We start from the raw sequence: 26,279 nt of genomic DNA, 5'->3' as shown, positions 1-26,279 counted from the left end.
CATACTACTTTACTGCTAACTCTGCTATACTGGACTATATTTTTGGTATGTTACAACAGCACAAAACTACACAATACTTAACTCAAATACTTTTTGCCATACTACCTTATACCACACAGTACCACACTACACTTGAATGGACTGCAGTGGACAGGGTAGGACTGAATAACACTATACTACATTTCATCAGACTATGCTTTAAAGACTACAACACATTATGGTGCAAAATACTACTTTGTACTACACTAAGCTACCCTTGACTTCACAACAATGCACTACACTGCAGAGGACTTAACTAGATTACACAGTACTAGACATAAATTTACTGCACTGAGGGGTACAACAATGTCCTACACCACACTGCACACAAATGCAGTATGCAGTGCAGTACTATGCTATGCTATTCTGCATTACACATACAACACTACACAGAACCTTACTATTGCACTTTGGTAAGCTACAATGCACTACACTATACTACATTACAACATACTACACAACACTGCACTACACCATATACTGTAACACTTTGCTATAATACAGTATACTCACTACATCACACTAAACTTTGCTGCACTACAAAAAACGACTGCGCGATACTGCTCTCCACTGAGCAATAATGCAGTACCCTGCATGATATTGTATCGCACCACATGTCACTTTACTGCACTTCACTGTAATGTACTTAGCAGAACTACAACAGTGTAATTATGCAGGTTACAGGCGTTCACTGTGAAGGCCTAGCTCTGCTGAAGGCCGGCCGTTATAGTTCAGTCCTTACTTCATGGCTTATGTACAGAGAGTGAAGACTTTTTGGGACTAATATAAAAACTGAGTGCTAACTTCTCCTCCTGTAATAACTAGGAGAGTAATTATTTGTTATATGTATATGGATGTCTTTCATTTTTTTATATAATGCATAGCTTATAATAATTTAGTTTAATTGTAGAGTAATTAAGTTTTAGTTTTGGCTTCAGGCTCAATTTTGTGTTTGCTTTCTGTTCAGTGTGCAGATGAAAAGTAATGGAGTTGCAGCAGGTTTAAAGTGATGTGGGACGCTGTTTGAAGGTACTAATGAGGTGCTAACATCAAGTAATTTCTTTGTCAAATCCGGAATATTTTAAGACCTATTTATGCAATTAAGCTACATGTTAAATATATTCATACAGTTATTTCACACCACTGCAGACACACATGTTGTTTAGAGAGCAGTTTTCAAGTACCGTAAGATGTTTTTACATCCTAATTGTACACATCTCACCTGAAGCTTAGCAGATTATGCTTTGATGAAATATTTATGCAAGTAGCGTATTTATATTGCAGTTTATCTGAATTCAGAGGGTGTGTCAAAATTAACTTTTGGCTTTTTCTTGTCCATAATGAGGGGCAAAGGTCCTTGTTCTAGTGCTGTGAATGACTCATAGGCATTGCAGCTCATGTGCTGTACCACATTATTATGTTCCAACTGAAACAAATTTGTTAAATAGAAAAATACCAGAAATGGCAACAAGACCAGTGAACCATTACTCTGAGCTGATACTACCACCTGCAGAAAGAGTTTCAAACTCAGTTTGGACTCTGATTCGGCTCTTCCTGTTATGTAGGAGTTGGAAAAATGTCAGGGTTGTTAGTTTTCACAGTTTCACATAATTCTATTCTGGAACAAAATGTTTTGGCCAGATTTTTTTTTTTTTTTGCAGTCACAATATGAAATTATTCAGCCTACATGTCCACTCTGGGCCATGGGTAGTTGAGATTCAAGAGTAGAAGGTGGTCACATCATACAGTCACAAGTTCAACCTGAAATTATTCTGTGGGTCACATGCGATGTGTAGGAAACAAATACGATGCACTTTGAATGTGTGTCCTAACTTTTGCTCACTTTGCTCATGCACGTGCTGGCAGGTAAAGCTTGACTGTTGTGCCCGTTTCTTGACAGGTGAATATGATTTGCTTCATTTAATTACTGAACCTGGTTAAACTGGTTGAAAGAGACATATCTGATGTTTCCACAACTTAATTTTCACCAAGTATGCTTGTGAAAAGGGCTGTAAATGATCAGGTGCAGACTTTGATGTTTTGTTAGACTAAATTTCACTTTGTCTTTGGTGAAAGGATTGCATGTACTCAAGGTGGCCTAAACAAACTGATGTATTAAAAGCCCCGTATCTTGTATCCCTGAATAAATACTGAAGTCAGCTCAAGAGCCTTGTGATACAACTGACTTGTCATAACATTAGCCTGTCAGTGTTGCACATTTTCCTTGCAATTGTTTCTGCTTGAAAAGAGGCAGACATAATTAATGTTGGCCAAATATACATGATAAAACACGGAGGCTTCCGTTAGATACTCTTCACAAGCTTCTGTGTTGTTGGCCTGTCCTTACCGTCTGTGGCGCAGTAGCTTTTTTAGTTCCATGTGGATATATGGCCCAAGGCCAGGTTGCATGCGTGGTGGCTCAGTAGTCAGCTCCTCAACAGCTAGGCCGTTAAGAGCCAAACACATTCAAAAGGCTTAAAAAAAAAAAGCGTAGCAGTGTGAGTGTCCCTCTGACTGTGTCATTTAAGGACAGGAGAAAGCTTAAATTCACACATAATCCATTAAATTAGCATATTACACATACAGCAGTGTGTAGCACAAGACTTATTTAAGTTTAAAGCCAGACCATGTGCTAAAACTAATTTACCCTTCAGCTCTGTATGACAAATCACCTCATAAAACCACTGCATGAACCGGTCCTGATATGAGAGCTGGACTTGCCTCGACATGTTTGCCTTCAAATTTCCAAAGATATGATAGAAATAATGGGCTGGAAATAATTTCACACTGACCTCAATAGATCTGACTAATGATAAAATGTGCAGAACAGCGAAAAGATTTTTAACACACCCTGTAGACTACAGCAAAACTTGTTTATCTGCACGAGCAGCATGGTGATAGATGTATTTAGGTTTTGTGGTATTTTAACGAATCATCTGTTTAGTAAGACATTTTTCGAGTGTACTAGTCACACTGACTCATATCATTATTGATTTCAAAATTAAATCAGTTTCTAAAATCTAGTCTCTTTTTCCAATGTCTGACATGTAATGTATTGGAGTAGAAAAGATCATTAATTGAACTTAACTGTTATATTTTAAATTCCTCTTGTTTTCCCTTAGTGAATGCTCCCAGTTGCCAGTCTGACCCACACCCTTTTGCACGCTATATAGTAATAACTACATGGAAATATGAAGTACGTCCAGATGTGAATCTTTTTTGGTAAAGTGTTGCACCGTTTGATGTAATTGTTGAAATTCAAATGCCAGGTGTACATAATATTCTACTTCTCAACTATGCCTTAGTTATAATCTGGGAATCTCAGAGCAGGAAAAACATTTAGGTCATATAATTTTTATAATGTTGTTAATATTAAAGTAAAACCTACGGGATATTCATATCATTAGTCAGAATTTTCCTGGAACAAAACAAAAGTAATTTCCAAGGCACACAGATTCTGTGTTCTTTTTTAATTTTTACTCAATTTGTAGGGCTCACTTTTACTTCAGTGCATGTTGGAAGTATAGAGGAAAATAGTAGTCAGCAGAAAGTAGAATCTGTCCAATCCATTATCTGTAATAATTGCAAATAATTCTTTAGTTCTTGATAAATCTTTTACAATATAAACAGACTAGAAATCGCACAACTGTCAACATGTGTTCCTGTTGTTCACTATCTGTTAGTTTGCCTGAAGAAAAAAAGCACATCTTTTCAGTTGGACTACAGTATTTGTCCCACCGTGCAAAAATCTGTGGGCATTTAATTTATTGGCCAACGTTTGTCCTAGCTGCAAATATTGTTGGCACCAGGCTGCATTTGAACTGTTGCTTTCTAGCAAGGTATGTTGTGGTTGGTGATTCATCTGATGACAACCGTGGATTTACCACACGTGTGTTTTATTAAGTTCTATTGTTCAACTCCTCAGGCACATGCTATCTCCTGTGGCATCTGAAGGATGACTTGACCCTAGTGTGGTTCTTGCATTGACACCTGCACTGCTTATTTTTCCCAATTTATAATGTAAGCAAGATAGATGTGCTTCAGACAACGGGTGGTGCATTAGGTCAGCTTTGTGGCCCCGCTGCAGTCGACAGCTGGACAGTGAACACGCACGCACAGTGTGACTTAATGTGCAATCAAGCTGAGTGACAGGTACACAACCACGGCAGGTGTTAAAGTGAGTCCTTTCTGTTCACGGAGAACGCCGACGGCCGACATGGGCACATCCACAGCTGACACTGAAACCACAGATATTAGGGTAATTCTGACAGCTTGTTGTTGAGTGGCAGGATCTTGTCCTGCAGCCAATGGTCAGTTTTACTATAAAAGCCAAATCAATGTGTTTGTTTAGTGAGACAGCAGTCTACACTGTGGCGCAAAGAGCACTGCACTGGTTTCCATTGAAGCAACAATGCAGAAAAACTTTTTTTTCATAATTACAAGTGTGAATGGGATTTTTAGACCATGATAACATTTGTTTTAATCAACGCAAACTCTTTTGTGTCTGTTGTGTTAATTGCCTCATTATATCCAGTGCAAGATATAAAACCTTTTTTTGGACGTTTTTTGGATCATCATTTAACCACACACCTTCTGGTCATGTGATTCCAGCTTAATTTTTTTCATTAACAGCAAAGTTGATTTACCAGCCTGTTGTACATCTTTTTATCATAATAAAATACCCAAACCCCCCAAGTGTAATTTGCGGTAAAGCCACACCTAACTTTTACAGGGTTTAATAATACATCCAGGGTCAGAAGGACAAGGAGAATTCAAGGTTTATTTATCAAAACCTGCTCCTAAATAAACAAACTTACATTTTCACTTTTTTCTTACTAATGCTCACTCGACCTCTCTCACTTTCATTCCCTTTCCCTCACTCTTTCACTCTTTCTGCCCCCTGTGTGTCTCCTTCTGTGTTTTCTTTCTTTCCTCTCTATATGTTTCTCCCTCTCCTTTTCTCTGGAGTGTATTTTTTCTACTTTAATTGCAGTATACGTTAAACTCTTCTCATGATTCATCAAGTTCTACACTAGTACACAATGATTGGAGGAGTGAGGAATCTAAATGTGGACATTTCCTGGTTTCTTTCCAACTTATAAAATTTGAAACCACTTCATTATCAGGTTTCAACCCCCCTGTGGGCCCGCTCCCTCATTTTCTGCTTTTTAGAGCCAAGTGACAAGTGAAGTTGGCAGCTAGTTGAAAAAGGTTTTGTATAAACTAAATAACAGTAAACTGGGTTGTTAATTTAACAGTTTTAATCATGTTTTAATCTGTAAAATGTTCCTTCATTTGTTTTTTCTCTATATTGTCAAGAGTTGCGTTTAAAAACTGTTTAGTCATCAGTGTAAAGTCCGTTATAATTAATTTGACAATTACTGCAGTCATCTTGACGTCCATAGACTAACTTACCGCTGATGGGCTGATGTGACGCGTCTCACTGGAAGTCCTGCATGCAGTGAGGCTGATGTGACGCGTCTCACTGGAAGTTTAAGCCGCCACTAGATGAGGTGTCTTCCCAAATTAATTAATGCATTAATTTTGACAGCCGTGCAGTAAATAATGAGTAACCGTCAGCTGTAGTTGTCAGCAGTTTTGCTAATAGTAAAAATTAAGTGCATTCATTTTGTAACTAAATGCATTTTCCATGACATTTTTAGCATATTTGAGACATAAGTGCTTTTAATATATTTCGAAGCATCCCCTGTTTGGCATGTGAAATATGACATATTTTCTTTTATGTGTTGTCATCCTTAAAAAGTAAAATACGTTTTTCATGTGTATATCCCACAGTAGTGTTTCAATACCACTCTGCATTCGCATCTCTAACCCTTAGTCTAACTCAGACTTCAGTTTTCTACATGTTTGATTTTAACATAATGTTTGAAAATTGAAAACAACATTTTCATCCAAAGTCTTTATTACCATTAAGGTTACACTGATTAAAAAGTGGTGAGAAAAGGTGGATTTGTTTTGCTCGCCTGTACTTGATCACTGCCTAGATACATTTTCTAATATTAGAACATTTCCTTGATTTGCCGGGCTTCTCTGCTGACTGAAGAGCACATGGCCTGAGCAGCAGCCAATCAGAGAGCAGGGTTTGCTTTCCCTCTCTCTAGCAACAGTGAGTTACTTGCTGCCTATTCATTAATTATTTTCCCGTGGTCTTCCTCAGCCGTTGGACTCTGCTGATAGCACTCAGTCCGACTGATATTTCACTGCTCTCTGGTGCTGGCAGCCACTGACAGAATAAAAAAAAAGTCTGAAAACAGGATGGATCCATGGAGGCTGACCTTACCAGCTGCTGCTGATGCTGCCGCTGCTCTGGCTGCTGCTCTGAGCTGTGAGCTCCAACAGCACTAACAAACTAGGACTGTGACAGAGATGACTCTACACTTACCTCCTACGACTTTGTCTGCTTTGGAACTAAATTACAATAAACAAGGATTTCTAAAAACAATCACTTCCTGCACTGAGATTTTTCTCGTACTCCATCTTTATCCTGTTTTTGCTTCTTTTCTGCTCGGCTACTCTGACTGTAAACATAGCAAGTGGAGGAAAAGCACTGAACCCTTTTGCGCTGAGAGGATGGGGGGTGTCAGTTGGAGGCAGGACTTTTTTTCCTCCCTTTCTCCCTCTCCCTGTGTCGGAGGGGAGGCAGGTGGAGGGCGGAAGGAGGGGTTTCAGGGTTGGGGGGGTTGGGTAGGGTGGTGTGAGGATTGCGGGCTGTGGTTGGGTATGCCAGTGCCACGTGTCTAGCCTGGCACCTCTTGCTTCTCGACTGGAAGGATGTTGGACTGAGAGTCTGGCTCAGCCTGTCGGGCTGCTCTCTCTCTCTCTCTCTCTCTCTCTGAACCAAAAGTGTGGTGAGTGTTGCACTCTGCTGCCTCCTGTTATAACGTTAACTTTTACGTCTTTTCGTATAAGGAAAAGTATAATATTCTGATGCACGAAGGTCTGCAGGGAACGTAGGTTTGGAATGCAGTCGAGAATGTTTTAGAACATTATTCAAAAACGCGCACTTTGGTGCGCAAAACGGAGGTGTATTTTTATTTTTTTCTGCTTCACCTGATCTTATTCCAGCATCTGCAATGCATCACTCAAAACACTGTATTCTGTTGTGTTTTTAAAGTGATTGCACAATATTAGGCCTCGCAGTCGAGGCCTATGAATATTTGGATGTGGACGTTTGGGGGAATTGCCCCACATAGCTTTTTTTAGTCCTCACATAAAACACCAAAACTTCCCCCTCTCTGTCTACGTGCTTCTTTTTTACACTTACATCATTCCATCTCGTCTGGAGTGGCAAACATCACAGTTGTCCTCGCTCGGTCCACAGACCAATGATGTCGTACTTAATCTGGGAACCATAATCTCTCCTTTTCTTGCTCTCGGTCTTTTGCACCTCTTATATATTGTACGATTTTTCTGCTCTACAATCCAAATCTGCTAACGATGTTTAAACTTTCCACATTGTAGAGGTTTTAATATTGAATTATTTATTTCTATTTTCTATTTGCCGTCGTACCAATATAATTCAATCCTCTGCTAACATTTTGTAAGGCCCCACAAACATCTCAGTCATAGTCCCTCGATCAACAGACTGACCATATTGGTTGTTGTAGGAAGAATTATACAATCGTATATGTCATATATATATATATATAGTTCAGTATAGGTAGCACTTGTAATGTGGTGGACTTGGTTTCTTAGCTGACTTAGCTGCATTGTTATGCTACATTGACAAAAGCAAGTCAAAAATATAATCTTTGACACAGTGCTGCCTTTTTTTCTTTCTAACATAGGAAAAATGTTTCCAAAGGATTTTTATTTATTGTTTTTTTTTTCTTTTCTTGCCGTACAGCCGCAATATAGCCACAATTTTGGTTATCTCCATTATGAAGATATTTTGGCTGTTATGCAAGACTTTCTGACTGTTCCGAAAATTCTTCGAGTAGTTATGAAATAATGTTCATGCTCTTGAACGAGGTGAAGGGAAATTATTTTTAGAGAAAACTTTTTGTTCTTGTATAAAACTGTGAAAGTTTTTTGTGTGTGAGGATAGAACAGAGGGAATGAAGGCTCCTGTCCAGGGACCCAGTGTGCTGTTGGTTATGACGCAGCAGCATCATCCGATCTCTCTGTTCTAACCGTCGACTGCACAAATGCACAGAGCTGCTGCAGTTCGCCATTTTTTACACCACGCTTTAAGCTCCGCTTTACTACAACTACAACTACAGCAACCTATTTTAACTTATTTCAAATGCATTTCCTTATTTCTTTTAGTTTTGGTTTTGTAATTTTAGTTTTTTCTCCTTCTTTTGTTTGTTTAGGTTTTTATGTCAGTCATAATCCTAGTTCAGAACATGTGGGAGTGTGAGAGAAACGAAGAGGATTAAACATCATCCCACTCGGCTGCTCATCTTCCAATCAGACTACTATCTGACAGTAGAAGGCCAGCAACACAAGCCAGGACCTTCACCTGGCAACATCGCATTCCCTGCTGCTCCTACAGCACTCAGCCAGCAAGTTTCCGCTGCTTAAAAGAGCATGTTGCCATCGCTCTCCCTCTGCTCCATCATCTGGTTGAACCGGGGAATCAAGCTGAGGAAACTGCACCTGTCCACCAACACCGGTCAGATCTGATACCGCTGCGCCATCAACACTACGGCAGCAGAACAATATCGTGTTAAGTGAAAATGCTTCTAAGCTTTGGGTGACTGTTCTTCCCATTGTTCCCTCTCCATTCCCCTAAATTTAACTAATATCCACCGCCTAATTTCAGTGACTTAGAAACTTTCTTGATACCAAGGAGGTTTTTTCTTATCTTTTTGTTTTTGCTGTGGGACTCGACCTGCGCCATTCCCACCCTCCATTTTGAGTTTTGTTACCAAACAAAATGGCAGCAGAGGATTTTCAGTACCGTGCTCTCTACTCATTCACCAAGGACCAGGAGGAGGACTTGGACCTGCAACCTGGTGATCTCCTCCTAGTCAGCAAGGCCACTCTGTCGTCCACTGAGAACTACCAGGAGGGATGCGAGGAGCGACCAGAGTGTCTGGGCTGGCTCCTCGGGTACAACGAGCGCACTAAGCAAAGAGGTGACTTCCCAGGGACCTATGTTGAATACGTTGGCCCAGTCAAACCAGTGCTCCCATCTAGTCAACCTAGGTCACAACGACCACTTCCTGCTGCTCCAAGACCAGAATTCTCTCAAGGTAAGCATCATTTTTCATAGAAAATATTAGGTTGATGGGATGATTTTGGAACCCTAAGTTGTGTCTGATGCATAGTGTCATCAGCATACATCATAGACCCGAAAATATTCCAAATAATAATTCCAAACACAGCATGGACATATTAAAAAGCCACGTAGTCGCACGAATGAAGCCATAACAATTCTGTCTATAAAAATAACGTTGCAAAACATTTCTGATTTCTATGCTACAACTTATGACTTCTTTTCTCACTTTTTCTTTCTTATTTACTTATTTCAACCAAGATAATAATTTAGACGTGTCATTTGGCCTGCTTTTGTGAATTCATAGTTTTACATTTGTCTTGATGAAGTGTGATATTTTTCTGTAGAAATCTTTTCACAATGTTGTCTTTACTGTGCCTCCAATGATTGCAGACATAATTATGACCCTATTTTTGCTAAATTAAACAAATGCTTGATAACTTACTATCAAGCATTTAACTTACTACGCTACATTCTTTTTAAAAAAAATTTAATCTTGATATAAACACTTAACTGCCACTGATATCTTTTGCAACCCAGTAAAAATGAAGGAAAATTAACATCAACTAAGCATTGATGCAAGGACCAGCTGGACTTTCTTGTGCTTTGTGCCAATTACATTTTCACAAAACAATCCTTAAGTTTGTGATTAAATTGTTGAAATTAAGTAACATTGTGTAACATAGAAATAATAATAATCCTTCTTCTGGTATTATCCCAAAAAGGTTTTGATTTCAGTGTTTGTATTTCTGACCTTTTTTGTGCGAGATAAATGTTCAGTTCTTTACTCTCATCTGATATTCGATCATGTCAGTAAGGGCAACCTTTGAGCTGTAACAGTGTCCAGTTTAAACATTATCATGGCATAGATCAGGGGACTTCAGCAAGCTCAACTGCAAGTAAAAACATTGGCTCGTTGACAACTAGTTTTTTTTTCCTTCTCCCCCTATGTTTATATGGTTTCTTTTCATTTGTTTCTGGCTCCAGCTGTTTTTAATTCTTTGCTTTCTTCTATGGGAAGCAGATGCATAAGCTAAAAGAGATAAATACAAGTTTCTATAATATTCTTTTTAATTTGTCTTGTGTCAAATGCTGTATTCTCTCCATTCCCTTCTCTCTACGCTTTTTATGACAGATAGACTAAGTACCACCCTGAGCACGTAGGCTGTGAACTCTGAATTACCTCTGCTCGAGCCAACTGGCTATTCATTGTGTACAACAAAGTACACTGGGCCTCATTCAAATTCATTAGTTGGAACTCATTTCTTGGTATTTTTCCTTCTGAAAAAAGTCCTGAAAAGCCGGGGCTGTCATAGCTGAGGCAGAACTTCACAAACTAATATCTGTACGTTTTATCAGATCATTTTAGGGAATTGAATGAAAGAGTAAGGGGCTAAAAAGAATGTACTGACAAGCATCCTTTTCACTTTCTGCAGCATAAGTAGGTGAGAAGGACAACAGTTCTCCTGATTTGACAGACAGTGAGACAAACCAGATGGGCAGCAAGGATTTGTGTCTGATTTGGCCAGAAAAGGGGCAGAAGAACAAAAAAAAAACTGTGACTGAGGAGTGGGAAGTGAGGTGAGAGGTTGGGGTAGGGTAAATTTACAAATATCATCTTCGTTATTCACAGAGGGACAGGAGCCATGGACATTGTGTGAATAGGGCTTTTGTTAGGTGTCCCATTTACTATTCAGAGGAATCGTAATATTTGGCATCAAGAAGCAGCACCATGGCCTGCTGGTTAGAAAGTAAAATATGGTATTTATTTGGCCCACTAAAATGTGGGGTGATTTTACAGGTTTCTCCAGCTTATTTCTTCCCTTACAAACATTGAGGTCTGTCAGTTGCATGCTTTTTGAAAGAAGAACACAAACTTAACCGGAATACAAACTTTTTATGCAGCAACTCAGTTACTGAAATACCCACCATTATATTTAACTGCCTGGTTATCAGATTTCGGCTAATCCTCCGACAGAACAATGGATCCAGGACTGGCTTTGAACCTTTACAGTTTAGGAACTATATACTTTTGTTATAACTATCTCCCTGATGATTCAGCAGTTTTTTAACTGTCTCTATGTAGACTCAGTGCAGACTGTACAGAACACACAGTTTAGGTTTTCCATAAAAATTACCATTACCTTATTTCTTATTGTATTTGTTTTGACTTATAAGATTTTTTCAGGGCAATTGTATATTGTATTTATTTTGACTTATAAGATTTTTTCAGGGCAATGACTGAACGCAGAGACTTTCATACTTTTGTGCTTAAATAAATCCATTTCACCATCCACAAATGGTCATAATTAACGTTGGCCTCTTTATTAAGGAATAGTAAAAAACAGTGACATTTCATAACATAGAAATACTCCAAAAATGGGAATAGAGAGAGTTTGAGATTCACAACCAGATTTGACACCCTGAAAATGTAATCAGTTTTCATAATCAGTTTGATTAAATTTAATGTTATTCTCTCAAATAATAATAATATTTTTTCCAGCATTTCTCTGCTTTTGCTTCCTTGCCTCTCTTTGGCCTCACTTAACTGCTTGCTGAAGTGAACCATGGCTTGGCATTTTTGCAAACTCCTCCCTTCATACTCCTTCTCCCACTCCCTCTTGGCTCTCTCCCCCTCTTCTCTCCCTGATTCACATACACGTCTGATACTGTCTCTGGGCAGCAATAAACCATGTTAGCAGGCCCAGTTCTCAGAAAGGAGAGGCCTCCACTCGCTCTCCGCTCCCTGCACCTTACCAGGAAAACACTTTCAAAGAACCCATAGAGGGATTGGAAGGGGGTCGGCGGGGGGACTGAATAGTACAGAAAGAGAATAGGAAAAGATATGGAGAGGCTGCAGAGGGAGGGAGACAGGGCTAGAGTGTAAACCAAGGCCACATCCAACTGCAAATATAGGAACCAGCTGTATTTGGTTTCTCTTCTGACAGTCGTATCACTGCTTTGGTCTTCTTGACGAAATTCTGCATGTTGAACTTTGTAGAGCTATATATACAGTTATACTCTCTGAGGTTTTTCCCTATTTTCAGACCACATGACGTGTTCTAATACAATATCAAGCATTTAACAGGGAACAAAGTTGAGTACAGATTGTACAGATGTCTGCTAAAGGTGGGAGAAAAAAAATAAATTCACATTCTCTGTTGGTTTCTACACAATGATACCACCAACACATTTATAGTGACTGTGCCCCTTTTATTTTTACTTTTGACATCGTGGACTTTAAAATAGCTGCGAACAACTGTATTGTAAAGAAACAGGGTCTGATTCATCCCATGTTCTTAAAGTAGATGTTTTTGTGCTTTTGTCATTGAGCTTAAAATGCAAGCTTTCTGCTTGTAGGACCTGGGCTTGGCTTTAAACAAACTGGTTTGTACCAGGTATTGACGACGTCAGAAATGTAGTTCACTTTCAGAATAACTTGAAAAGAAACAAAATACTAAATTAAAAATAAAATACAGGGGGTCCTCGGTTTACGAGGTCCTCAACCTATGTAAACGTCATTTAGTCTAGTTCTGGGTGTCACACTTTGGTGTGGGAGCTACTATTCAAAACAGCCAGACTAAAGTAATCTACCTGTAATGAAAATGTTAAATATATATTTACTCATATAAGCTAAACATACTTTATATATGCATTGTATGTTGGGGTATTATGATCCCTACTACACACTATAGAATTATACTTGTATTTATTTGATTTTATTTCATGATCTACTAGCACTCCCTCTGTGATCTACTAGTAGATCCTAATTTAGTCATTGAGCACCCCTGGTCTATTTGCACTGATCACATCTCAACCAGCCTGCTGTCACATATTTTAAACCACGTCTCTGCATTAAAATCTCCCATAAGTGGAACCAGCCAGCCTGTGTAACCACATCCAACACTGCACGGGCAATCATCTGTGTTTGACAGTTAAAAGAGCTTGGTTTCTACACGTGAGCTTTGAAGCGTGTTGTGACAGAGGAGTAGATGCTGTTGCCTGTTCATGATGCATTGCCTGTCTACATAGTCGGGATGCAGTGAAGACATGTAGCCATGAAACCTGATCTGCAACCTACATAGTCTTACACACCATCCGTGAGGCCGAGACCAACTGGCCTTGTCACCACTGGGCACAGCAAGTGACACAGGCTGAAAGTAAACAGCAGGAGCTCGAAAATGCACAGTTAAACTTTTACCATATTGTCAAAGCAGGATTTTAACTTTATATATTAATGTACATTTTAGAGTGAACTCTGTTTCTCCAAACGTTTTAAGTAGGAGTTTAAGCTGGAGTTTTCCACGACAAAATGAATAAATCAAAAGTTGCATCGTAGCATAACTGCAGCTCAATAAAATATTTACATACATTCAGCACACATTCGCAGTGCCAGAGATAAAAACTGGAGAAATCTTCTGAAGTATTATCAGTGGAATCCTATGAATGAATTCATGTACTATCTCTGGGCTCAGAGCCTGCAAGATTCTTCCTGTCACACGACTCTGAAATGGAGAATGCTGCAGAGCCACCTACATATTACATAAGTACCCTGATGCGGGATACATGGAGCAAATATTTAGCTTAGCATAGTGTTCCCTTATCCACTCAACGTTTGCCTGACGGCTGCTTGCCTTAGAGACAGGATCTGCAACTTTCATCTGATGTTCACACACTGTCGGACTCATGCATGGAAGATACACGGCACGTGTTTTTTAATGTCTTCTCACTTTTATATATGTATTTTTTTAAACTCAGTAAAACTATTAAAGTAACCTCAGAGAATTTCTCCTAGTTTTTTGTAAAAAAAAAAGTCCATAATCTCTTCTCTCCTAATCTCTCTTTCCATCTTTCATCCTCCCATTGGCTGCATTACTTAACATGTCAAGTCATATGCTTGTCTCTTAGCATGTCATCTGCCAAGGAGTTGTCTCTAATTGAATAACGAGTTGCTGTTACTTTAAACCCCCACCCTTCCTCGGCCCACATCTCTCCAAAACTTTGACTTTGAGTCCCTAGAGCTCCTCTTACTTTGACTGAGAAAAAAAGACTCCCTTTTGGAATAAAACTTTAGTTTTTTCTCTTTTTTTCACCTCTTTTTTAGTAAAGAAAAGCATATAGCGAAATGACGTGTCTGCATTTCCAGGCGAAAGTATTTCGATAAACTTCTCCTTATCCTGGTTCCCTCTTCAGTTGGAATGTGCTCACTTTTGTGGCTGTATAAACATTATTTATTTTCCCTTTGATTCCCATGGCCTGCAGCCTGCCTAAACATAACTATATGTTTTTCCTGAGGTTTCCAGTTTGCTCTCTTGCGCTGAATAATTAATACCCTCTGCTTTGAAAAGCAACAACGTTTTACAGTATGCTGCATCTCTGTATGGATATTTAGTCTCATGGTGCAAGACTAAATAAGAAGGCAAAGCTGTTTTTCCAGTCAAACTTCTCCTTGGATTAGTTTAGTGTGGTTATAACTCTTTAATAATGCAAAGGATGTGTGCTAATGAATCTTGGCGTGGTTGAAACAAAGTGTAAATTTGTCATTTTTGTTCAGGTTAAAATATTTTGTCTTAAGCAACGGAACCTAATGTCATCTCCACACTCCACCCATTGGTCCTCTGACCGATTCCTAGTTCTAGACCAACAGGGAACAGCGCCAACAGTGGAGTCAACAGGACTGTTGAGCATTGGAACAGTCGTCGAGGGAGGGAGAGAGGACGAACATCAAATAAGAATAAAAAACAGATATTTTAGAAAACTAAGTGAGAAAAGGTTCTTTCAAGAACAAGAATGCAACAAGATTCAGAGACTTCTAGCAAGCAAGCTTAGTAGAGAGGGCCAGAGAGATCCAGGGAGACTGAGAACAAGAACTTGGGGATTGGGGGGGGGGGGGGGGGGGGCGGGACGGAATGTGCTGATGCGGCATTTCTTGTTTGAACTCCTCAAATTAATAATCAGCAGCGGTTTAGCCAAGCTCTGCCAGGAACTGGAGCCTGCTGCCAAAGCCCAGGCCAGGCCTTTCCCTGCTCCCAATCCTCACCCCCCCCCTCCATGAAGCTGTGCTCGGGACGAATAGGAGGCACTGGCTGCCTGTCCTGGTTGAGCCTGGCCTGGCACACTGCCACAGGGGCTTTTGCTTGTTCAGGAGTTTTGATTAAATCCTTTATTGTGCTTCACTCACGCAAAGAGCTAAGACGAAACAACTGAGTGGGACAGAATTGAGGGGAGGAGAGAATGTGAGAGGGGAGAAAAGAAAGGAGAAAAGAGAGGAGGGGAGGGAGGGAGAGGGAAATGAGATCTCTTTTCTCCCTCTACCTTCTGGTTTTTCTTTATTTTAAAAAGATGTTTGACTTAGTCTGTGTAGAGATGTAAACTAGATAAACTTTTTCCTGCTTTTCAACACCAGTAGGTTTTTTTTGTAACCCTTTCTTATTTCTCTTCACAAAGTCCATTTTATTTTCTATTTAAAATCCACCAAAGCATTCTTGCATTATTACATTTTTTCTTTCTTTCTTCGTTACATCTGTGTCTGTGTTATAAATCCCGTAATTTTAAATTCCTGCCTCTAAACAAGTGTTTTTCAGGAACTATTTAGTGTGCACAAGTTGCAGCAAACAACTGCTCCCAGTTAACTGTACCCTTGTCAGTTCTATGACCCCTTGTGCTTTTTGGTAGGCTTAGAGCCAGGAGTGAAACAGTGATTTGTGTTGTTATTTCAGCTGTTTCTGTCCTGGACCTGAGTGAGCAGTTCACACCACCAGAGACGGCTCCTCCAGCTCTGGTCAGCCTGATCCAAGCCATAGAGAAGAGAGGTATGTACACTATATCCATGTGGTAAATCAACTGTCTCAATGATACTCTCCTCGCCTCCCCCCGCCTAACGTCTATGTGTGACTGTCTCTCTCCCGCCATCTGGCTATTGCTCTCATGCCAGCAGTTGCACAAGTGTAGACGTATAGACATGAGAGTCCAGTCAGACGGCCTCACAGATGCACTGTGAGAGAGCACCAGTGAGATCATGCTGGCTCTCAGGATCTCGGTACTTAATATGAAAGTCATAATGTGGTTCTGCTTTTGAGGAAGCTACACTGGCCCTACTGTGGCCTGTTTGATTTATACAACTATCACTTTCAGCTTTCCTTTCTGGATCTCTTTGTATGGCTTTACATATATAATAAATATTCTTTACATCAACTGTGTTGATTGTTTTTCCACTTAAACTAACTATAACTAACAAATTATTACCTTAAAAAAACTCAACCATTTTGGGAGTGAGCATACCGATGTTTTTGTTTTACAAAACAAACTTTTGACCATTTTTGCTGTATAAAACTCATCATTTTGTCTTGTTTTACACTGGTCAAATCAAGAGGTCACATGACTTGATCTTAATATTTTTAATTTCGACAATTATGTAGTGAAGTTCAAGTGGATGTTGGCTAGAATTTTTTTCTGATTCACAGTAATCTTTGTCAGTAGTACTTGTAGAACTGGATGGTTCTTGTGTGACAACCTCACGTATACTTATATACTAATACACGCTGTATTATGGTCAGATTTCCATGCAGACAGTCTCACTCTTCTCACCTTTATCGTCCTGCCTTTTTTTTTTAATCTAAACCAAAAATCCACAGAAATTCTTTGTATTCTACTAAATGCTTGGAATTTGTGATAAGTGGCGTCAGGACGTCTGTCTCTGAATGTAAATACTTTAATGTAGCTGCAACACTGAATTATTACATAATACTGGATGCATGCCCACTGACTGGATGGTGTGGTTTTCACAACTATTTGAGAGACTGTCATGTGTGAAGGAATTGTCCCCATCTATGGAGGTTGTCTAGACCCTGTGTGTGTGTGTGTGTGTGCGTGGAAAGAAATGATTCATTCAGCTTAGCTGTTTTTTCTTTTCTCTTCTAGGTCTGGATTCCAAGACCTTGTACAGGACAGTAGGCTCCCCAGGAGCAGAAAGTCCAGGGTGCACCCTCAGCACAGGTGATTATTACCATTTTGTTTGTGGCTTTGGATCCACTGTGTCCTGCCTCTCACCCACACCATTATATTTCCAGTTTTTTGGAAAATGTACTGACAATTTATAATATTTAGTTGCTAGTTGACCTATAGTTTTTTCACTGACCTCTCTGTGCCTTGATGGAACATGTCACTTATCTGCTGAAAATGTGTCTAATTCATTTTTCCTGCCCAGTTTAGGCCATGTGGCCTAGAGTGAAATCAGAATTATCTTTATATTTCAACTAATCAAATTATGTAACTACACCAAAATGTTTCACATTTACAAATTATATTACTGAAATAATAACAATAACCTGTTGCCTAAATCTGTTGGGTTGCTTTTTTTTTTTTTTTGTCCAGAGAGCGAAGCTGGTCAAAAAGACATTGGTTACCTCTCTGAGTGTGTCCTGCACTACCTGAGAGAGCTTCCTTCACCTGTCATCCCTGCCTGTATCTACCCTCACCTTCAGACTGTTGCCACACTGCAGCAGCAGGGCCTACAACAGTCAGCAGGTACACTAGCCCTCACTTTAGAGGGGTATGCCTTGCACATGTTTGTTAATGTATTTTCCTCAAATTACCTTATAAAGGGTTATTAAACACCTAGAATTGATTTGAGGTCACTTCAGGCCCTGCATATAGATGTCAATATATAACGCAGGACTTCAGAAATTATTATTAATAATCATAATGAAGATAAGATAAAAGTTGGAGCTTATTTTTAGTTGTGTTAACTTGCTGGTTTAAATTTGTGCAGAACATTGCACACAAGGGAAGAAAAGGACGTATAAAGTCCAGTGAAACAGTCAAACAAGTTTGACACAAAAGAGCAATGTTCTTTGCTCAATATAAGTTAAAGAAAAGGCACATGGGCCTGACTAAGCCTTCTATGCTGCTGATCGAGGTCAGTCACATGTCAGCTCTGAGATAATAGTGTTAAGTGTCAGAGGAGGAGGATGAGCTCACTGAGGCATGTTAGAAATGCTTCAGCTGATTCTCCTGTGTATAAAGAATGACACAATTCAGACCAACGCCACTTCTATTTGCAGCGACAGTCGATGTTCCACATTAAAATTATATCATGATTAATTACTCAGTCTTTGTCAAAAAGGTCAAATATGGCGTCTTTACTAAAGTATAAAACAAATTACAAGTGCAGCATCAACACGTTTAGCATATTGCAAAATAATTTTGTCATCCATTAGTATTAAAGTACCATAGTGCCTTGTGTTTTTATTTTCTTTAACAGCTTATAGCTCTATTGTCCACATTGTTTTTGAATTTGTGTTTAATGTGCTTTTTGTGGTGCTTTGCTGTAACCACGTGGGAATTTGACTTGATTTCACGTGGTCAGAGATTGTCAGAGGTCAGGATGTGGCCAGCAGGTCTGTATTGGTACCTCTTCATGTTCATGTTTAAATCACTGTTCCAGAAGGAGCTGTAGCTGCGAGCCATGACAGAGAGGTCAGCCTCGTCCTCGAGCGCTCCACCAACATCCCTCTCCACAACCGTCTCACCCTGCAGTACCTCCTCACACACCTGGCCAAGGTCACGCAGGCCAACAATGGTCTAGACTCACACACACTGGGAAACATATTTGGACCACTGATCATACGGACTAGCCCCACATCATCTGGGTAAATAACTAACCAATCAACATGAATTACGTGCATTGTACACTTATCTAATTATGTGTTTGATCATCAGCTCATCATTTGATGAGGAGTTTCCTGCTCTTGTGATGGAGAGGTTGTTAATAGAAAGAACAACGGAGCAGAACCTCACACCTCCAGGTGCTTTAGTCAAAAAGAAATAACTATTTTTTGCGGCTTTTTCTTGTGGATGGATTGAAATCAGCGTCATTTTTGTGTATGTTCTTCAAGATCTTCCTGCCAAGCCATCCAAGTCAAAAATGACACCATCTGCCATGACAGACACAAGCGGCATGCTGACCGAGGCTGAGTGGTACTGGGGAGAAATCTCCAGGTAAAACAGAAGAATAACAAAGATTAATACAACATTCTATAAGTGTAACAGGTTGCCTTTGATGAAATGGTCACTTTTAGGTAAATATTATTTTGTGGTTGGAGTTTAACAACGTTACCTGTATGTGTCTGCAGAGAGGAGGTGAACGAGAAGATGAAAGACACTCCGGATGGCACCTTCCTGGTCCGGGATGCTTCCAGTAAACTAGAGGGCGAGTACACACTCACCCTGAGGTAAGGCAGGCCCTCAAACCTTAATATTATCCTTTTTACTGACATAGTCTCTCCTGCTGGTGTTTGTGCAGCTTGCTTTGCTGCATTTTCTCATTTAGCGTCTGTCTCCCCCTACAGGAAAGGAGGAAACAACAAGCTCATAAAGATTTACCACAGAGATGGGAGGTACGGTTTCTCTGAGCCTCTCACATTTCTGTCTGTAGTGGAGCTAATCAATCACTACCGGCATGAGTCCCTGGCCCAATACAACGCCAAACTGGACACCAAGCTTTTTTACCCTGTCTCCAAATACCAGCAGGTTAGTGAAGCTGCCAATACTTTGCACTGCCTATTTATCGTGGTGTGATTCTATTCTAAATATTACCTCATGAAGTGCAATGCTTTTTAATTTGATTGTATTTATCAAGTAGGTAATGTCTCTTTTATCTGCCTTGACATTTCAATCTCAGCTGGTGAAAGAGAACAGCATAGAGGAAGTGGGAGAAGCTCTGAAGGTTTATCATGAGCAGTATCAGGAGAAGAGCCGGGAGTACGACTGCCTGTATGAGGAATACACCCGCACTTCTCAGGTATGTGCTCAGTAAATATGATTCATTAATATGAATGCATACCAACTGTGAGTTTACCTCAGTTAAAGAGTGTATTTTAATGAAAACAACAGATATGGCCCAATTGAAAATCAACATTGTTCTCCCTCTTACTGTGTTGACAGGAGCTGCAGATGAAACGTACGGCCATTGAGGCATTCAATGAGACCATCAAGATTTTTGAGGAGCAGTTTGAGACTCAGGAGCGCTTCAGCCGAGAATCGCTGGAGCAGTTTGAGCGTGAAGGCAACGAGAAGGAGATCCAAAAGTACATTTATTTTAATTGGCTGCAATGCTCAGTGATGATAGTTTTATGCAGCTGCAGAATCAAACGGCACAAATGTAATTTGCAAGAAATGTATCTTGTCGTACTTGGAAAGAATTTTTACCTTACACAAATGTGTTTTATTTCCTTAAATCAGGATTCAGAGCAATTCAGAGCGCTTGAAGTCCCGCGTGAAGGAAATCCACGACAGCAAGCGCAAACTGGAGCAGGATCTGCGACACCAGGTCTCCGACAACAGAGAGATTGACAAGAAGATGAACAGCCTCAAGCCAGATCTCATGCAGCTCCGCAAGATGAGAGACCAGTATTTGATGTGAGTGACACAAATCCAAATTGCTCTTAAACACAGAAAAACAATGTGTTTTAGTTCAGTAGTACATGTTTATTGTTCCTCTCTCTGCAGATGGCTGACGCAGAAGGGGACAAGACAGAAGAAGATCAACGAGTGGCTGGGCATAAAGAACGATGCTGATGAGTAAGTGTTTGAAATGAAGCAAACTCACAGGGATGACTGTGATATCAGTTTTCATTCTCATTTCTTCCTTTGACAGCTCCTACTCACTTGAGGACGACGAGGGCTCGCCCCACCACGATGAGTGCACCTGGTACGTTGGTGACATCAAACGATCTCAGGCCGAAGACATGCTTCGTGGTAAATGTGACGGAACCTTCCTGATTCGTGAGAGCCAATCACAGAAGGGATCCTACGCCTGTTCTGTAGTGTAGGTGTTTTTTTAAAAAAAAATATTTTCTTCATACGTTTGAAGGTGTTTTGGAAAGAGATTGTGACACAACACTCAATGGGGGTTAAATCAAACCAAATGTTTCAAACCAAATGTATTTATATTTTCATAACACTTATGTAACAATTTGTGGCATTGTGACTTAAAATAGATTTACAATGATTTTGATGACGTCTTTCTTCTTTTCAGTGTGGACGGTTACACCAAACATTGTGTGGTCTACAAGACGGCCACGGGTTACGGATTCGCTGAGCCCTACAACCTCTATTCCTCCCTCAAAGACCTGGTGCTCCACTACAAAAATGTCTCTTTGGTCCAACACAACGACCACCTGAATGTAAATTTAGCCTACCCTGTCCTGGCCTGCTCTCAGAACCAGAACCAACACCCAAGATGAATTACCCACTTGCAGTGTTAGATGCCAACAGGGTGGCCGTACTAAATGTTCGAGCAGATGCAGCGAAACAAACCTATCGACGTCTGAGCGTTGCCCGTTAGTGTGTTCACAGAGGCAAAAAGACTCAAAAGCTACAATTTAAAATTCACATGTTTTGACTGGAGTCTGGTGTAATTTTTTTTGTAACACACTGACTCCAGTCCAGCAGAGGGCACTCCTTGCTTGCTAACGGCATGGCTTTAAAACAAGCACACTGCTGGCAGTAACAGTTAGTACTGTACAGTTAGCTCGGCTGATGCAGCTCTACCTTGACCAGAGTGATGCATTAGCCAGTCATGACTGTACAGAGAAAAGTGTGAGAAATACATTTGGTACAGAGAAAAGACTAAAAGGAAGAGCAAATAAGCACACACTTTCATTTTAGAGATCATTAAGTGGAGGAGGGAACCCTAGATGGGGTGGGTTGGTGGGGGGGAGGCACTTTTTTTCTTTTGTGCCTTGAACACATGATGTGTGCCCACAGACAAAGGTCTTATCTGTCATCGCAAGACTGCCTGCAAACTTTGTAGACAAAAGCCTGAGCTGTCATCCACGTAAAACTGATTGGCTAAAGCCGGCCGCACGCATCACACCTGCAGAAGGCGGAGGACCCGTGGACCAGACGGCAGGTGTAGTCACTGGAAGGTGTGGCCGATGTTTCAGTTGGCTTTTTAAAATGGATTTATTCAGATGAAAGCTTGTTTAAAGTGCCATAGCAATAGCTTTGAACGACCACAAGCCTGTGTTTCCAGAACGGGGGGGGGGGGGGGGGGGGAGGAAGAAGGAAGGAGATCATGGTCTCCTGTTGACAAAGACAAAGCTACAGCTTTAAAAAAAGAAATTTTACACAAATGTGCGTTTTCTTTTTCTTTTTTTTCTTTTTTTTGAAACGCTCTTTATTTCCAAATGTTTTGGCTCGATGTGCTCTCTTTCTCAGCACAGCCTCTTTCTGGATTGACGAGGTACAGCTCTCGATAATTAAAGCCACATGTGATGGTGCATGCTAGATCTTTTTTGGTGTATTGTGAATATGGACGTACTTTTACTCACAATACACTAGCAGTACTTTGGTAAATGCAGTTAAATCATGTTTCCCCACATGGAAATTTAGGAAAGTCCCATGCGTTAAACGTGTCTTTGTTTCCTATCGTTCCTTTCTTCTGAATCTTCTTCCTTCTTTTTTTTTCATCTTGGTAAATACTGTAGCACCTGTAGCCATTGACTTAACTGTTAGTTCTCCTCACGAGTGTCTCTGTTGTGATTGATGAAGACACTCGCGGAGCATGAATCTATGTAATTATTATTGTATCTTCAGTACTGTATTTGCTTTAAGACTAGACTGACTTAGCGGTACAGTGTCCTTGCAGATGTTTATTTTTATGTTGTGTTTTTTTTTTTTTTACTCATGGTACTTCTTCCTTTCTAATGCTTGACTGTTCATTTCATCACGAGCTCGACTCACGGAGTTGTAGAATATTGATGTACGTAAATATTTTGGAAAGAGAGACAGAGCGGTATGAAAACTCGTGTACACTTCCGTCACACATACATTCACAGTATGTGGATTTCTTTTCTTTTTTTTTTTCGTTTTGTTTTGATTAACCGCTGTGTCTCCGTACGTTCTCTGCTTCTAGATTCTGAATAAGGATGCACAGTATCCAGCTAATGTGAGCCAAATGAAGGAATGAAGTGTTTTCCTGTAGCAAGATAGAAAAGAAAAGAATCAGACCTTTATTCATTCAGTAGCCTGGCCTGGGTGGTCTGACGTTCTGTTGTGGTTCACATGAATAAGTCCTTCATTTGGATAGCCTTTTTTTGTATTTGTTGGTTGACAGTTGTGCTTTTTTAGTAGAGTATGTACAGTGAGATGTGTGGTGACTCTAGTGGCGCTACGGACACCACGCTGATCGATGTGTTGTAGATATACAGTTCTCACATCATTTTATTTGATGAAATGACCACACAGTACCACTTCTGTTTGCAACCCATTTGTATGAAAGTGCTGATGAATCAAGTGTGGCTTCGTAGACTGATTCATCATTGATTTGTTGCGATGACTTTGTTAGTTAGTTGGATCCAAACTCCAATTTCAAATCTGTTGTTTTAAAATCCAGTTAAAACTGAATTAATCCACAGTGAAACAAAGAAATTACATTCATTTATGTCAACAAACATCAAAATCATAATATTTATAATAATATTATTAAGTCCCACAGCACACTCCAAAAAGTCAATACAAGAGAGTCCATTCTATTCTATTAGCAGTGGGGCTTCAGAATACAGTACTGCCAAAGGTCTGAAGGTCACACACATTCAGCAGCAGTTTCAACCTGTGGCTTTTTCCACACTGATTCCTTCTGATATTCTAATAGTTTTCACAGCACTGTTAAGAGTACGTGGTGACAGGCTGACGGTCTTTGTTCGCTAACATGTAGAAATGTTGTTTTCAAATGGACTTACAGTGACAGTTGATGGTCCCACCAGTTACTTTGTTAACTGAAAACATGCTATTTTTTTATTATTGGTACAGTAAGTGTTTAAGTCAATTACCAAACTACAGGATATTGGATTTTGAATGACTTTTTGGAAACGGTATTTTTACATAAAGTTGGCTTGTGTTGCCAAAAAAATAGTATTTTTATAGAAAGACATAGTAGTTGAGGGCAATAGAACGTTTAGACAAAAATATGCACTGCTTTAAAAGTTACATTGGTTTATTTTTATTGCCTAGGGTTGAAAAGTTGATTCGAATTTTTACCTGCTTTTGTCATAGTGGTCTATTATTAGCCAATGCTAAACTCCATTTAACCCATTAGGTGATTCAGGTAACAGCAGTTTAGCACAACAGACCAGTCTTTTCTTCAAATATAATGTATTTCAGCATGAAAACTTTTAACACTTTTTTTTTATTTCTGTCAGGACAAATCAATCGTACTGTACTTTGCACAAAATAGAAATCCCTAGAATTTGATTCCGACGCTTTTGGTCAGAGGGCTATAAAGTGAGAACGGTTACACAGATTAGAAGTGCCTTTGGTCATTATGATGAGCTTGATAGATTTAAAAAAAAAAAAATCTTCTCCTTATTGTCACTGGAGCAACAGCTCCGCTAGATGGTGCCATCACCACACATGCTGCATCTCGTGGTTCACGTGTATCTTTTTTTTCTGTCTAAAACATAACGTATTCGGCAGATGGTCAGAGATGTGTGTTGGGGTGTGTTGTTGGCAGGGGGAGGGGTCAGTTTTCAGTTGTGCCTCTCTGTTACATCTGTGTCACTGTTACACTTCCCTTTATTTATTCAGTCAGACTCTCCAGTGGCTGAGCTCGCTTTCACTCATTCGTTTTCTTCTGTTTTTTTGTTTTGCTCGATCAAACTCAGATAAGACAGAAATGTGAAGTGTACATATCCCAGGCTAAGTTGTTCAGAGGCTTCACGGATAAGCTGTCAAGGTGACACTTGGTAAACATTTCCCCCCCGAGTTTAGATTCACAGCCTGCTCACACATCCAGTTTGTTGGACCAACATTTTTAAAGACTGCACTTTGTTCCCGTTTCGCACGCTGAGTGCCAGCGGTGCAACCTTCAGTAACCACAAACACACAGATGTCAGTGAAGCTCAGTTATTGTGGTGTTTTAGTCACTAGTCCCAGGTCTGTTTCCACACACTTTAATCATGAGCGACTTTCCTTTTCTCCTTCACACCCTATGATGATGTATAAGCTGTCGTTGTGTGCAGTCATGTGATTGTGATGTTTTTGTATAAACTCTTATGCAATTTTGCGTCTGCTTGGCAAAACTGGACAACTGAACAAGATGTATAAACATGAATTTTTCTGAACTGCCCCCCTACTTCAAATTTGGTCGCAAAGACGACAGCAGAAATCTTGCAGTTTTAAGGTGAGATGTCACTTTATTAGAGGAAAGGCTTCTTTATTAATTATCTTTGTTGTGACATCTCAGACTGGTGGCCTGCAGATTTATTTCCACCTCCCTATTTAACTTGTCTTATTTGTATTGTTCTTGTGACTACGCCACATATATAATCGCAGTACAACTGTTAGCTAGGGTGTAGGTTAAGGCTAAAGCCAATACAAAGTGACATTTTACTCAGTTGAACTTTAGAAATGCTGCTGTTGTGCGCATTTGAACTTTAGAAATGCTGCTGTTGTGCTAATCCCACATGTACAGATCAGTCTATGGGGGTCCTCGGTTTATGACGTCCTCTACTTACAGTGTTTTGTAGTTACATCACCATGCCCCTTAACTGTACATCATCATACAGCGCCATACGCAAAGATGGCTTTGTTTACATTCACCGGTTGTTTGCCATATAATGGATTGTGCTTCATGTGCTGTTTTTCGTTTGTGTTGTCTTTCTAAGCGTGAGACAGACCCTTCCGATGTTTTATCTCCCCGATTATGATGTTACCACTGTGCTAGCCTTGGCGAGTGACATAGGTACTTAAAATCCATTTACGTTGCGCTGTAAGAACAGAACTCCGATGTAAATCAAGGACCCCCGTATTGGTATCCTAAGATATTTGCACAATACTGTAGTAAAATTAGTTTGTTTACTATAGCTGTGTGATTTCACGAGGCTATAAAAAATGTTTGAAAAGTTATTTTTGATCATTTTTTTTTCGCCCATGTTTGAATTGGGATGTGCAGCAGAATCACTCATGCCATACATCACTTGTTATGTTGAACACT

General features: G+C 39.9%; 1 protein-coding gene across 2 annotated transcripts in view; it reads left to right on the top strand.

Moving 5' to 3' along the window:
• Positions 1 to 25,693, top strand: part of pik3r2 (phosphoinositide-3-kinase, regulatory subunit 2 (beta)) — a 26,910-nt gene extending 1,217 nt beyond the window's left edge. Inside the window, exons 2-16 of one of the 2 annotated variants that reach the window (XM_025052352.1) lie at positions 8,376 to 9,260; positions 16,003 to 16,095; positions 17,204 to 17,278; positions 17,657 to 17,809; positions 18,732 to 18,933; positions 19,004 to 19,089; positions 19,180 to 19,282; positions 19,417 to 19,515; positions 19,633 to 19,813; positions 19,965 to 20,084; positions 20,228 to 20,370; positions 20,525 to 20,701; positions 20,792 to 20,863; positions 20,940 to 21,110; positions 21,321 to 25,693. In XM_025052352.1, coding sequence (XP_024908120.1) covers positions 8,942 to 9,260; positions 16,003 to 16,095; positions 17,204 to 17,278; positions 17,657 to 17,809; positions 18,732 to 18,933; positions 19,004 to 19,089; positions 19,180 to 19,282; positions 19,417 to 19,515; positions 19,633 to 19,813; positions 19,965 to 20,084; positions 20,228 to 20,370; positions 20,525 to 20,701; positions 20,792 to 20,863; positions 20,940 to 21,110; positions 21,321 to 21,528 — 2,202 coding nt within the window. In that variant the 5' untranslated portion in view covers positions 8,376 to 8,941 and the 3' untranslated portion in view covers positions 21,529 to 25,693. Of the gene's footprint in view, positions 1 to 8,375; positions 9,261 to 16,002; positions 16,096 to 17,203; positions 17,279 to 17,656; positions 17,810 to 18,728; positions 18,934 to 19,003; positions 19,090 to 19,179; positions 19,283 to 19,416; positions 19,516 to 19,632; positions 19,814 to 19,964; positions 20,085 to 20,227; positions 20,371 to 20,524; positions 20,702 to 20,791; positions 20,864 to 20,939; positions 21,111 to 21,320 lie in introns of both variants that reach the window. The other variant, XM_008333713.3, reaches the window with a different exon arrangement.
• The last annotated feature ends 586 nt before the right edge of the window (positions 25,694 to 26,279 follow it).

The sequence above is a fragment of the Cynoglossus semilaevis genome, chromosome 20 (genome assembly GCF_000523025.1).
Source record: "Cynoglossus semilaevis isolate Cse_v1.0 chromosome 20, Cse_v1.0, whole genome shotgun sequence".
Taxonomy (NCBI): domain Eukaryota; kingdom Metazoa; phylum Chordata; class Actinopteri; order Pleuronectiformes; family Cynoglossidae; genus Cynoglossus; species Cynoglossus semilaevis.
The sequence above is the reverse complement of the archived record's forward strand: the minus strand, read 5'-3'. Positions and strand labels throughout refer to the sequence as shown.